At 41.7% G+C, this 15,039-nt stretch overlaps 1 protein-coding gene across 8 annotated transcripts in view; it reads left to right on the top strand.

The window, feature by feature from the left end:
- LOC106594751 (60 kDa lysophospholipase) overlaps positions 1-13,633 on the top strand; it is a 56,387-nt gene extending 42,754 nt beyond the window's left edge. For 3 of the 8 annotated variants that reach the window (XM_014186323.3, XM_014186169.3, XM_014186227.3), the window contains 8 exons: positions 374-493; positions 800-895; positions 2,079-2,242; positions 2,657-2,767; positions 9,756-9,842; positions 10,270-10,369; positions 12,003-12,068; positions 13,074-13,633. In XM_014186323.3, the coding sequence (XP_014041798.2) occupies positions 374-493; positions 800-895; positions 2,079-2,242; positions 2,657-2,767; positions 9,756-9,842; positions 10,270-10,369; positions 12,003-12,068; positions 13,074-13,118 (789 nt within the window). In that variant the 3' untranslated portion in view covers positions 13,119-13,633. Of the gene's footprint in view, positions 1-373; positions 494-799; positions 896-2,078; positions 2,243-2,656; positions 2,768-9,755; positions 9,843-10,269; positions 10,370-10,633; positions 12,069-13,073 lie in introns of all 8 variants that reach the window. The other 5 variants (XM_014186287.3, XM_014186372.3, XR_014391856.1 and 2 more) reach the window with 4 other exon arrangements.
- The last annotated feature ends 1,406 nt before the right edge of the window (positions 13,634-15,039 follow it).

Genomic DNA, 15,039 nt, shown 5'->3' on the forward strand with positions numbered 1-15,039 from the left:
GCTTTGTAATCTGAATATTCTCCTTGGTGCCCCGATCTCCTAGTTAATTACAATTAAACGATTAATCAATTTAATCACGTGATAATAATTACAGGGAGCTAATTGATAAACATGTCTTCCATTTAATGGTACCCAAAGACACGACACCCCTTATAGAAAATCTTTTGAAGCGAATGTCAACATTAGGCTGAACTTTAGAGTGACATCTGTGTTAGTCCTATTTTAAGAAGAAAATAACAGCAATAGATGGCAGAGATGATTCACATGCGGATAAAGCTCAGTGACATGATGGTGGAATCCTTGATCATGCTTGTCTGTATTGACTGTGTTTGTGTGTTATCTGTCCTTTGTTGTCTCTGTTGTACCTGTCCAGATGCTGAGTCAGAACCTGAGGGGAGAGATGATTGCTGACCTGCAGGGGGCCAAGCTCACTCTGAGCGACAGTCGCTTCATCCAGGTCATCGCCAAGTCCCTGAGCATCAGCTGTAAGGAGGTGAGGCCACCGCACAGCCAGCCACATCACACACACTCACCACCACTGAGTCTACGGGGTTACTTTCCACCTGACATGTTTTCATCGGGCTCTGGCTTATCTGATAGGACAGTGAAGTACAAAAAAACAACTTTCTCAAGTCATTGCAATGCCAAAGAGGTTGGGTTTTTTCCAAAGTGTTAAATCCAACTTGATAGTGTATTTTTATAGGCGTTACTTACAACACGTTACATAAAGCATTCCTCTACTGATTGTCAGTCTTTGTATTGACATGACAGCTGATGGTTTTTCTGCTGATGTTTCCAGGAGCTAGAAGCCGTCCGGGATGCTCTGACCCCCACCTTAGCTTGTGCCGCTTCTAAGGTGGGAGACGTGGAGGCCTTGGATGCCATAAAGGAGATGGTGAGGAACATTTACGTAAATATAACATGTCTGTTAGTAAAAAGAATCACTGCAACAACTGACCTCACATACTATAAGGAGGGGAGAAGAAAATACCTGTTCTAACCACATGATTACAGGACTGTAGGACAGAGTTCAAACCATATGTTTGTGTGTTATATGACACGTTTCCATACTGATACCACAGACTTTGCACTGTACCATGAACGTCACATATGTTATGATGACCTGACTGGTTCTGCTACATTCACCGGCTCAATTCAGAATGCAGATAGATGCCTAGTAGCCCAAATGACTCTCAAAATCCAATGTTAAATACCAGTTCTATCTATTCCTGTTCCACTCTGAAGACTGTGTTCACCTGTAAGGATAGTGATCTGGAGTTGGGCAAAAAAATTGTTAAAATGTCATTTGATTTATGACTTTGGTTTAATTATCAAACATCTGGCTCTACATTTTGAATAGTTTGGTATATAAACATAGCAAATACAGCATATTAAAGAGGACATCCTCAACTACTGAAAATTAATGTTTGGAGGTTATAATCATGTATTTATGTACTTACTGTATTTAGTGTATTGGGTCAAATTGACCCAGAACATCATCAGTGTACAGGGTAAAAGAGAAAAATGTGTGTGCTTGTATTACTCCCTCAGTCCCACGCTACAGTTGGTTGAACCTATTTTATAGGTGATATATTTAAGCAATAAGGCCCGAGAGGGTGTGGTATATTGCCAATATACCACGGCTAAGGGCTGTTCTAATGCACGGATAAGGGCTGTTCTTACGCATGACTCAACATGGAGTGCTTGGACACAGCCCTTAGCTGTAGTATATTGGCCATATATCACAAACCAACCGAGGTGCCTTATTGCTATTATAAACTGGTTACCAACTTAATTAGAGCAGTAAAAATGTATGTTTTGTCATGCACGTTGAATACGGTCTGATATACCACGGCTGTCAGCCAATCAGCATTCAGAGTTTCGAACCACCCAGTATCAATTCGAGATGAGTCTGAACGGTGACAGTAAGGTGTGCAACAGGTCAATGTGTAGCACAACATTCACTACATGGGTTTGATACCTCAATACATTGTTTTAAAATACACAGTATTACCATGACAGAGTAATATTGATTTATTATTTAACTATAAAGTATGAGATGTGTTTCTTGTCATCAGGGCAGTAACCTAAGTCTGGGGGACTATGATGGACGTACCCCTCTGCACATCGCTTCCTGTGAGGGCCACCTCAAAGTGGTGCAGTATCTACTGAGCCAGGGCGCCACTGTCTACGCCAAAGACCGCTATGGGGACACACCACTACGCAATGCTGTGCGCTTCAGGTAGGACTGAGCTAACATGTGGGCAAAGACGAGAGCTTTACATTTTGGGGGGGTGGCTGAGGTCCATTAAGGAATAGAGGGATGGCGTTGGTGGAAATGGAGTATGATATGTCCTTAAAAGCTTTGCCTCTACAGTAGATGTTCACCCATCCCTTATGATTCAAGCCCCCAGTAGCCCATTCTAAATGATGGCTTCTATCTGCCCAGGGAGGGGGGTGTGCATCACACAGTAATGATATTGTTACCCTTTCTATGAGCTTATAATATAAACTACAACGCGGAAGGTACAGTTTACTTCACTTTTAATCATGTCAGCACATGTAACAGCAATTTACAGCACTTTTTTTGTTTATTTTTCTTCCTCTCCCCAATTCACTTAAACTATATTTCTTTATTTCCCATGGGCTTCACCAGAGTACCCCCTAGTGGCTGGAATACAACTGTATTAAGCCCCTTACAACGCCCCCCCTGCAAAAACAAAATGTTTTCCCAAACATTTCACTGGCCTCAAAACAAACAGAACATGTAAGTACTGGTCATGAGAACAACTGAGAGAACTGGGCTAACAGCCATATAACTATCTAGACATGTCCAGTCTACCTTTATGGACGAAGACGCAACCCCCACTAAACATTATCACACTGTGATTAGTAAAGATAAACTAGAAAATATATACACATCAGAACATCTCTAGTTGGTATCCTGATAAGAGCCTGGCAGCCCTAAAGTGTTATAGGTTAGAATGTCTCTGGGCCTCCTCTGCTGGGCTGAACGGCGGGGCAAGGTCATGGGTGACCCCAATGAATCAGTGTACACTTCATCATGAGATGATTGAGTCTCTGAGCCCTCAGCTGTTTCCATATTTACCTGTCTTCTCCGGGCTCTCTCTGAGGACTGGCTGGCACTCCTTCACAGTGAAGTTTCTATCAGTCTGACCCTGTTCCTCACTATTATCTGATACTAGCTGTGCTACTCTGTCTGCTCTCTTCATCCCTATGTGGCCTGTTGATGAATACTGGATAAGAATCCTCATCTGAGCTCTCAGACTCAGCGCTCTCCCCATTTTGCTGCTTTTGCTGGGGTGGTTCCCTTCTCCACAGACCTCTACTGGGTGTTTCAACAGGTTCCTCAAATGGTAGGGAATTACATGACATGAGCATATTGCGACGCAGAACCCGGGCCCTGCCTGTACCCCTCTTGGGTTTGACCTCAGACAGGGCTAGCATCACCTTTCCTGGTTACCACCACATGTATTTGGTCCTCCCAGTGTGATCTTAGCTTTCCCGGCCCCCCACGTTCTGACATGTTCCTCACCAGTACACGATCCCCTGAGACCAGAACCAAACTCATTTTCTTCCAATCGTAGTAGGCTTTTCCTTTTGCCGTTGATTTCTCCATGTTTCTAATGGCGATGTCATAGGCTTCCACAATCTGTTACTGCCACTTCTTAGCATATTACTGGTATGATTTCTCCTGTTCCTTTATATGTAAGTCAAAGACAAGGTCAACAGGTAGCAGTGGAGCCCTTCCAAATAGCAGGAAATACAGTGGGAACCCAGTAGCATCACTGGTGGTACAATTATATGCATGAATGACCTTGTTCAGATAATCACCCCTGTTGGCCTTTTTCTCTTCATCTAGTGTGCGCAACATTGACAACAGTTTACAGTTAAATCTCTTCTCATGTGGATGATATGGAGAGGTTCTGGAATTGGCTATTCCTGTACAGTTCTGCAAGGCTCTGAATAACTGATTTACAAACTCTTCCCTGATCATGATGGATTTTTGACACAAAGCCAAACTTTGGGAAAAAAATCATCAAAGCTTTTTTGCTGCAGTTTTCCCTGACTTATTTCTGGTGGGGTAGGCTTGTGCACATTTTGTAAAGTTATCTAAAATATCTCAAATGTACTCGTAGCCCCCTCTGCTTTTCTCCAAATGCACATGGTCAATTGAAATCCTCTGGATAGGAGCTGTAGGTTATACATGTTGCATTGGGGCCCTAGTTATTACACTGGGTTTCTTTTGTTTGATACACTTACACACTTTAGTGATAAAATGTTCAATGTCATGTTGCATGCGCGGCTAATAAAATCATTCTCGTGCTAAGTTCAACACTCTTCCTGTTCCTAGATTGGCCATTTCAGTGTGTAAGTACTGTAAATCAGGGTTCTATACTGACTTGGTACCACAACTTGTGTCCTTTTTGCTGTTTTCCTTTGTAATGATCCATCTGGTGAGACATGGAGCCTGTTCCACTCTTGCAGTAACTGTTTGACTTTGTATGACTCTTGTTGGCATTCTGTTGGTTTAGGCTTAGTTCTTTGACTTTTCAGTTCCAAGATTCTCCGACTTCACTGCTAGTAAGTCATAGAGACATTTAGCATGTTGTGAGAAGTTCTGAACATAACCCCTATAGTACCCTAGAAACCCCAGTAGTTTCCTCAGCTCTCTCACATTTGGTGGCCTGTTTACCAGTTCTTGCACTGCTACAATTTCTTTAACATCCATTCTGTAAACCTCAGCAGAAATTATTTTTCCCAGATAATGGACCTCATTCTTGAGTAGGTCACACTTATCAGCCCTGAGTTTAATACCCCATTTATTTTGCTGCCTAAGTACCTGACGGACATCTTCCACATGTTGTTCAAATGACTGACTAAAAACAAGAACATCATCCAAATATGGTATACAGATTCTCTCTTTTATACCCCCTAAACTTTCCTCCATGCTTCGTTGGAAGGCAGAGGGACTGTTTGATAAGCCAAAGGGAATTCTATTCCATTCATATAAGGCCCAAGGGGTGAGGAAGTGTATTTTCTGGACTCCTCTCCCACAAAGTCTTGGTGGTATGCCTTTCCTTGATCTAAAACTGTAAACCATGAGTTTCCTCCCAAACCATCAAGTATTTCCTGTATTACAGGGTATGGGATGCCTGTCCAGAACAGTCTTTGTGTTGATTCCAGGGATTTAACAAGGTCTTAAACCCCATCCTTTTTCCATACACAGACCAGAGGTGATGTGTATGATGAAGTTGACTTGCTGATGAAGTTTTTGTTCAGGAGCCCCTGAAGGTGGCTTTTCACCTCAGCATACAAGGGGCGTGGCACACCGTTGCATCTCTTTGCCACTGGTATGTTATCAGTCACAGTTATCTCCATTCTGAGATTTTCAATACACCCTATGTCCATGTCATCTTTGGCGGAAACAGCTGATTCCTCTCTGAGCATCTGTTTGACTAATTCTTGTTGTTCAGGTGGGTCCCACCACTCCATGTGACTGTTGTCAGGGCCAGGCTCCTGTGGGGATCTGTCCTGAACCTGTGCTACAGTAACCTTTTCTCCACTGGGCACAGGAAACGGGTGACAAGCTACTACTCTCTGTAATGTCCCTATCACTGTTTGTCTTGGTAATGTCATGTTTGGTAGTATTCACTACTGCAATGTCAACTTTTCGTGATGGCCGTTTTGATGTTTTCACGACCTGACTTTGTAGGTCCAGGCCACAGATCACTCTCACGTCCGGTTCAAATAACACAATTTCATAATTGAAGGGATAGAGGGATGAATCCATTTTGTTTGTCCATCTGGAATGACAACAGCAGGCATTCCTCCATGTACTCTGAGTGCTGAAGCAGAGTGAGTAGAGTCTTTGCCTTTCCCTGTCCTAGGTTAAGTACATTTCTAAGCATCTTTACTGTATACATCAGCTCTGAGGGCTCCTTGTTACTTTTTGTTTTAACTATTTCTTCAATTAAATAAAATTATTGGTTTCTCCAGTCTTTCATTTGTGACTAATATCGGAACCCTAAACTGTTTTCCTGCAATGACCTCAGCTTTGGGATCAAACAAACTAAAACAAATGTCCATCCAACCCAGAAAGGGAATTTCAGTGCCATTGGCCTCCTCAGATCCACTTTCTCTATTGCTCATGATTTCTGCCAGGGGTCTAATTTGTGTTACGTTTTTTACTAAATACGTTTTTTCTATTCCTCACTTCTGATGGATACCTGAGCCCGTGTCCCATTGTGCTAGGGTCTTTACACCCTCCATATAACACCACACTTGACATTTTTTACCAATGAGCTGTGCTATATTACAATGTCCTGGGGTAGTTGGCCCCCACTCTCTTTGTGTCATGGGACAAGGGGAGCTGTGGTCAGTCTTACATGTAGGTTGGTGCTGTTTCCAATAGAGGTTGGCCGATTAATTAGGGCCGATTTCAAGTTTTCATAACAATTGGTAATCGGCATTTTTGGACACCAATTATGGCCGATTACATTGCACTCCACGAGGAGACTGCATGGCAGGCTGACTACCTGTTATGCGAGTGCAGCAAGGATCCAAGGTAAGGTGCCAGCTAGCATAATCACTAGTTAACTACACATGGTTGATAATATTACTAGTTCATCTAGCTTGTCCTGCGTTGTATATAATCGATGCGGTGCCTGTTAATTTGTCATTGAATCACAGCCTACTTCGCCAAACGGGTGATTTAACAAGCGCATTCGCGAATAAAAACACTGTCGTTGCACCAATGTGTACCTAACCATCAACATCAATGCCTTTCTTAACCTCTTGGGGCTAGGTGGGACGCTAGCGTGCCACCCGTGGTGCACTCCATCAACAGCAGGTGCATTTCAAGAGCGGCAAATTTGAATCCAAATAAATGTCAAAATTCAAATTTTTCAAAAATACAACTATGTTACACCATTTGAAAGATAAACATCTCCTTAATCTAACCACGTTTTACGATTTCAAAAAGGTTTTACGGCGAAAGCATAAATTTAGAGTATGTTAGGACAGTACATTTACAAGAGTTGTGTAATGTTTTGTCAAGTCAAAGACAGGGTCACCAAAACCATAAAACCAGCTAAAATGATGCACTAACCTTTTACAATCTCCATCAGATGACACTCCTAGGACATTATGTTAGACAATGCATGCATTTTTAGTTCTATCAAGTTTATATTTATATACAAAAACAGCGTTTTACTATGGCATTGATGTTGAGGAAATCGTTTCCCTCCAATAACCGGCAGTCAAGTCAGCGTCAGAAATTAAATAATTAAAATTATAAAACATTGGTAAAATATTATATTGTCATTTAAAGAATTATAGATTTACATCTCTTGAACGCAATCAACTTGCCAGATTTAAAAATAACCTTACTGGGAAATCACACTTTGCAATAATCTGAGCACTGCGCCCAGAAAAATACGCGTTGCGATACAGACTAGACGTCATGTTGGGGAGATCTAAAATCGAAAATACTATGTAAATAATCCATTACCTTTGATTCTCTTCATCAGATGTCACTTCCAGGTATCACAGGTCCATAACGAATGTAGTTTTGTTCAAAAAAGCTCATCATTTATGTCCAAAAATCTCCGTCTCGTTAGCACATGATGTAAGCCAGCCGGACTTCTCGTCATGAACGAGGGGAAAAAATATATTTCCGTTCGTTCAAACATGTCAAACGTTGTATAGCATAAATCATTAGGGCCTTTTTTAACCAGAACATGAATAATATTCAAGGTGGACGAATGAATACTCTTTTATAACGTATTGGAACAGGGTACCCAACATGAAGTAGCGCGCCAGGTGTCTAATGGGACATCACCGTTCCATGGCTCTTGTTCGGTCAGATCTCCCTCCAGAAGACTCAAAACACTTTGTAAAGGCTGGTGACATCTAGTGGAAGCAATAGGAAGTGCCAAAATATTCCTAAACCCCTGTGTTTTTCAATGGGATAGGTTTAAAGTCAATACAACACATCAGGTATCCACTTCCTGTCAGAAAATGTCTCAGGGTTTTGCCTGCCAAATGAGTTCTGTTATACTCACAGACACCATTCAAACAGTTTTGGAAACTTTAGAGTGTTTTCTATCCATATATAATAAGTATATGCATATTCTAGTTACTGGGTAGGATTAGTAACCAGATTAAATCGGGTACATTTTTTTTATCCAGACGTGCAAATGCTGCCCCCTAGACCCAACAGGTTAAAATCAATACACAAGTATATATTTTTAAACCTGCGTATTTAGTTAATATTTCCTGCTAACATGAATTTCTTTTAACTAGGGAAATTGTGTCACTTTTCTTGCGTTCTGTGCAAGCAGAGTCGGGGTATATGCAGCAGTTTGGGCCGCCTGGCTCGTTGCGAACTCTGTGAAGACCATTTCTTCCTAACAAAGACCGTCATTAATTTGCCAGAATTTTACATAATTATGACATAACTTTGAAGGTTGTGCAATTTAACAGCAAAATTTAGACTTATGGATGCCACCCGTTAGATAAAATACGGAACGGTTCCGTATTTCACTGAAATAATAAACGTTTTGTTTTTGAAATGATCGTTTCCGGATTTGACCATATTAATGACCTAAGGCTCGTATTCCTGTGTGTTATGATATTATAATTAAGTCTATGATTTGATAGAGCAGTCTGACTGAGCGGTGGTAGGCAGCACCAGGCTCGTAAGCATTCATTCAAACAGCACTTTCGTGCATTTGCCAGCAGCTCTTCGCTGTGCTTCAAGCATTGCGCTGTTTATGACTTCAAGCCATTCAACTCCCGAGATTAGGCTGGCAATACTAAAGTACCTATTAGAACATCCAACAGTCAAAGGTATATGAAATACAAATGGTATAGAGAGAAAAAGTCCTATAATAACTACAACCTAAAACTTCTTACCTGGGAATATTGAAGTCTCATGTTAAAAGGAACCACCAGCTTTCATATGTTCTGAGCAAGGAACTTAAACGTTAGCTTTTTTACATGGCACATATTGCACTTTTACTTTCTTCTCCAACACTTTGTTTTTGCATTATTTAAACCAAATTGAACATGTTTGATTATTTATTTGAGGCTAAATTGATTTTATTGATGTATTATATTAAGTTAAAATAAGTGTTGATTCAGTATTGTTGTAATTGTCATTATTACAAATATATGTGTGTGTCTTATCTATCTGCCGATTAATTGGTATCGGCTTTTTTGGTCCTCCAATAATCGGTATTGGCGTCGAAAAATCATAATCGGTCGACCTCTAATATATATATTTCAAAAAATAGTTTACATTGTTTGTAGATGTATGTGACACACATAATGCCAAAATAACATGCAGAACAGGCAAGCCCCCCCCCCCCCCCCCAAATTATAAAATAAAAATAAGATGTTCTGTTAAGATTCCATGTATGGGTGGTTAACTGGAACTTGTCGCTACTCGTTTAGCACCCAGTCACAGTGCCATAACCGGTCACTGTCAGCAGATACTTTGAAAACTAGAAATATGACTAATACACATTGCAGTCCTAATAAATCAGACCTCAAACAATGGATCAGTAGTGTTCCACCTTATGGTTTCAGTTGAACTCTGACTCACACTGTGTGATGTTGATTTTCTTTCTACCTTTCATCTTTTCCTTGATTCTAATACACTGTGTATAGCATCTGTATTTGAAAAGGGTCGGTCATATCTATGCGTGTGTGTCTGTCTGTCCATCCAGACACAAAGAGGTGGTGAAGCTGCTGAGAAAGACTGGAGCTCAGTTCTCCAGGGATGAGTTGGAGGATGCCGGCTCAGAGCTGTGCAGGTGAGAAACACACAGCACTTTCTCACACATGTATTGTCCAATACTGATCCTACATAGTTTGTGCAGGTACGACCAGTTGTCCTAGTTGTCTTGCGTAAACACTTGGAATGCTCCCTGACCACATAGCTTCAGACCTCTGCAGCATCCAAACATCACCAACACCACAGAACCCTGAATTGCTCCGTTTAGCTGAAATCCTCACTTTTAGAAAAGATAGATTTAGTCTGTTACTGGAGCAAGACCTTTGTCTCTGGAGGCAAACAAGCACACTCAGTCCTATTCAGAATCAAGTAGCGGGTTTATTCTAAGATTATACTATAAAACCTGATGTTATTACTGTAGATATCTGATTGCTTGTTTCGTCCCTTTATCATGGAACCTCTTGAATATCAACCCTCCCAATGAATTATCTGGTACTGTGTCGCAGTCTGGCAGCCAGTGCTGACATTGAGGGCCTGGAGATGTGGCACCTGGCCGGGGGAGACCTGGACACGCCAGGCTACGACGGGCAGACTCCGATGGAGGTGGTGAGTGTTTGGGACTGGGAGTCTCTCTCCAACTTACAAACATGGATCGTGAAGGTAACAGATTAGTTATGTAACATGCATAGTAAAGGTAACACAGACTAGTTATGTAACATGAAAAGTAAAGGATTGTATACTAAATGACTATCGCCCCATAGCACTCACTTTTGTCATCATGAAGTGCTTTGAGAGGTTAGTTAAGGATCATATCACCTCTACCTTACCTGACACCATAGACCCACTTCAATTTGCTTACCGCCCCAATAGATCCACAGACGATGCAATCGCCATTACCCTGCACCCTGCCCTGTCCCACCTGGACAAGAGGAATACCTATGTAAGAATGCTGTTCATTGACAATAGCTCAGCATTCAACACCATAGTACCCTCCAAGCTCATCATTAAGCTCGGGGCCCTGGGTCTGAACCCCCGCCCTGTGCAACTGGGTCCTGGACTTCCTGACGGGCAGCATCCAGGTGGTGAAGGTAGGAAACAACACCAACATTTCGCTGATCCACAACACAGGGGCCCCACAAGGGTGTGTGCTCAGCCCCCTCCTGTACTCCCTGTTTACCCATGACTGGGTGGCCACGCACACCTCCAACTCAATCAAGTTTGCAGACGACACAACAGTAGTAGACCTGACTACCAACAATGACGAGACAGCCTACAGGGAGGTGTTGAGTGCCCTGGGAGTGTGGTCCCAGTAAAATAACCTCTCCCACAATGTTGACAAAACAAAGGAGCTGATCATGGACTTCAGGAAACATCAGAGTGGAGCAGGTGGAAAGCTTCAAGTTCCTTGGCATACACATCACTGACGATCTGAAATGGTCCACCCACAGGCAGTGTGGTGAAGAAGGCGCAAAAGCGCCTCTTCAACCTCAGGAGGCTAAAGAAATTTGTCTTGGCACCTAAAACCCTCACAAACTTTTACAGATGCACAATTGAGAGCATACTGTTGGACTTTATCACCACCTGGTACGGCAACTGCACCGCCCGCAACCGCAGGGCGCTCCAGAGGGTGGTGCGGTCTGCCCAATGCATTACCGTTAACTACCTGACCTCCAGGACACCTACAGCACCCGATATCACAGGAAGGCCAAAAAGATCATCAAGGACAACAACCACCCGAGCCAGTGCCTGTTCACCCAGCTATCATCCAGAAGTTGAGGTCAGTACAGGTGCATCAAAGCTGGGCCCGACGGACTGAAAAACAGCTTCAATCTCAAGGCCATCAGACTGTTAAATAGCCATCACTAGGCGGCTTCCACCCGTTTATGTAACCCTGCACCTTAGAGGCTGCTGCCCCATATACATAGACTTGAAATCACTAGCCACTTTAATAATGGAACACTAGTCACTAATGATTACATATTTTTGCTGTACTCATCTCATATGTATATACTGTATTCTATTCGACTGTATTTTAGTCTATGCCACTCTGTCATTCCATTCTTTTACTTTTAGATGTGTGTATTGCTGTGAATTGTTAGATATTACTACGCTGTTGGAGCTAAAAACACAAGCATTTCGCTACAACTGCTAAACGTGTGTATGTGACCAATAAAATGTGATTTGATGAAGGTAACCCAGACTAGTTATGTAAGATGGATCATTAGGTTTTCTCTCTTAGGCTAAGGCTGTGGGGAATGAAGTTGTGATTGACTTCTTACACCAGGTCAGCCAGTACCATGCCCAGGTAAGAGATGGACTGTGATCTAGCTTTACTGTTCTCCTCTGTGTTCCTCCAACAGCGTTCATCTCTGCCTCAATTAAGAGAGCTTCTCTCCCTGACCTGAGCTCACTGAAATCAAACGAAGTGAATAATATTTTACTGTATCTGTCTTTGTCAGTTTATATTGTGTGACGAACCTAAACCAGTTCAGCACACTGTATGATCCACTTATTTCTATCTTCAACTTGTTACAATTTCCTATTTATTAAAAACCTCCTAGTCACCACTGTTTTTCCTCATCAGTCAGATGAAAGTAATGAGGTAATCCATCTTTGGTCATTTTACTTTTCAACATGAGAATGAGTCTCATCTCATCCCTGTATTAACAGATTTTTTATAGATGTTTATCAGATTAGCAATATATTTACTAAAACATTACTATGATCCATGCTTGTGAATGAATGGTGTGGCATGAAGCATCTAAGAGGTAGCCTATAAATTAGATTTGACATATAGGCTAGTTAAACCATGTAGGCTACAGAATAGGGACGTAGTTTCAACTTTGCCATGTGCTCCAATAACATGTTTTTTTGCTTACTTCCAGCCTCTGTTTAAAGATATTGCTGAGGTAAATCTAGAAGGGCCACAACTAGCTCTTTGGATTCTCCTGTGCTTGGTACCTTTGTCTCCTCTCATTGTATGGGGATGTGTTGCATCTGAGTATGACCTACATGAGTGTCACTCGTTGTAGCCTGGCTTGAACAGGTGTTTTCAAAATGGCTGCCTGGTTGAGTTCGATTAGACAGTGACACAAACCTTTACAGTTGTAGTCTGCCTGGCTTTTGTGATTTGTTCCTGTGATGGCCTCTAAGCTGTGTTGTCTGGTATGATGACCGCCTGGTGAGAAGTTTACTCTGAGATGCATTATGTGGATTAGTAGCAGAGATTGATGTCATCACTGCTGCTCTTTGTATTGAACAGCACTGCTTGAAATTCAGCTCTTAACTGTTTTCCCCTTGTGTGTTTCAGAATGAAGAATACATTGCGTTCTCAGCCTGTCCAAAAGAATCCTGAAGACTAAGATCCTCAACTCTTTTACCTCTCCATCCATCCCTCTCTCTCTCCCTTTCCATTTCACTCTCTTACACTGGACATTTGCACAAGTTTGCAGATTAACAGATTTTATTTAGATTCATCCAAACCATTTTACAGTTGATATATTTGTGATAATCTCATGTACTGTTGCTTAACTGTAGTTGTAAAAGCACTAGTAGCACAACCTTGAATGTCAAGTAATATGGATGCACTGTGCCTAGAACAGGCAGCACAATATCTGTTTGTTTTGTATATACCACAGTATATGATGCATGTGGAGCAATTCACTCTGTTTGCATTAAGAGTATTATCAGTGATCATTGGAAGCACAGGGTAGAACGTTGCACTTGATGGGTAGAATGCTGTGCCTTTTAGATGTACTTTATGAAATGCTTAGTGTAGCGTGTAATTTATTCTAAACTGAAATCCTTGTGAAATCCTTCTAAACTGAAATCCTGGTCTGATGAAACAAAAATAGAACTGTTTGGCCATAATGACCATCGTTATGTTTGGAGGAAAAAGGGGGAGGCTTGCAAGCCGAGGAACACCATCCCAACCGTGAAGCACGCAGGTGGCAGCATCATGTTGTGGGGGTACTTTGCTGCAGGAGGGACTGGTGCGCTTCACAAAATAGATGGCATCATGAGGTAGGAAAAATATGTGGATATATTGAAGCAACAACTCAAGACATCAGTCAGGAAGTTCACCTCTACGGGCTAGTCCCACCTACTCAACAGCCAGTGTAATCCTGTGGCGCGATATTCAAATACCTTAGAAATGCTATTACTTCAATTTCTCAAACATATAACTATTTTACACCATTTTAAAGACAAGACTCTCGTTAATCTAACCACACTGTCCGATTTCAAAAAGGCTTTACAACGAAAGCAAAACATTAGATTATGTCAGCAGAGTACCCAGCCAGAAATAATCAGACACCCATTTTTCAAGCTAGCATATAATGTCAAATAAACCCAAACCACAGCTAAATGCAGCACTAACCTTTGATGATCTTCATCAGATGACACACCTAGGACATTATGTTATACAATACATGCATGTTTTGTTCAATCAAGTTCATATTTATATCAAAAAACAGATTTTTTACATTAGCATGTGACGTTCAGAACTAGCATACCCCCCGCAAACATCCGGTGAATTTACTAAATTACTCACGATAAACGTTCACAAAAAGCATAACAATTATTTTAAGAATTATAGATACAGAACTCCTCTGTGCACTCGATATGTCCGATTTTAAAATAGCTTTTCGGTGAAAGCACATTTTGCAATATTCTCAGTAGATAGCCCAACCATCACGGCTAGCCATTTAGACACCGACCAAGTTTAGCCCTGATCAAACTCCGATTTACTATTACAAAAGTTTCATTACCTTTGTTGTCTTCGTCAGAATGCACTCCCAGGACTGCTACTTCAATAACAAATGTTGGTTTGGTCCAAAATAATCCATCGTTATATCCGAATAGCAGCGTTTTGTTCGTGCGTCCCAGACACTATCCGAAATGGTAAATCAGGGTCGCGAGCATGGCGCAATTCGTGACAAAAATTCTAAATATTCCATTACCGTACTTCGAAGCATGTCAACCGCTGTTTAAAATCAATTTTTATGCCATTTTTCTCATAAAAAAGCGATAATATTCCGACCGGGAATCTCCATTTAGCTAAACAGACAAAGGAAAAGTAAGCTTTCGGTCGACGCGGGCACGAGCCTGAGTCTCACAGTACTGTAGCCAGCCACTACCCAAACGTGCTACTTTGTTTCAGCCAGAGCCTGCAAAGCCACGATTCAGCATTTTGCCGCCTTCTGAGAGTCCATGTGAGCCGTAGAAAGTGTCACGTAAGAGCAGAGATCCCCTGTAATTGATAGAGATAATCAACA

The sequence above is a fragment of the Salmo salar genome, chromosome 01 (assembly GCF_965601325.2).
Source record: "Salmo salar chromosome 01, fSalSal1, whole genome shotgun sequence".
Classification (NCBI taxonomy): Eukaryota; Metazoa; Chordata; class Actinopteri; order Salmoniformes; family Salmonidae; genus Salmo; species Salmo salar.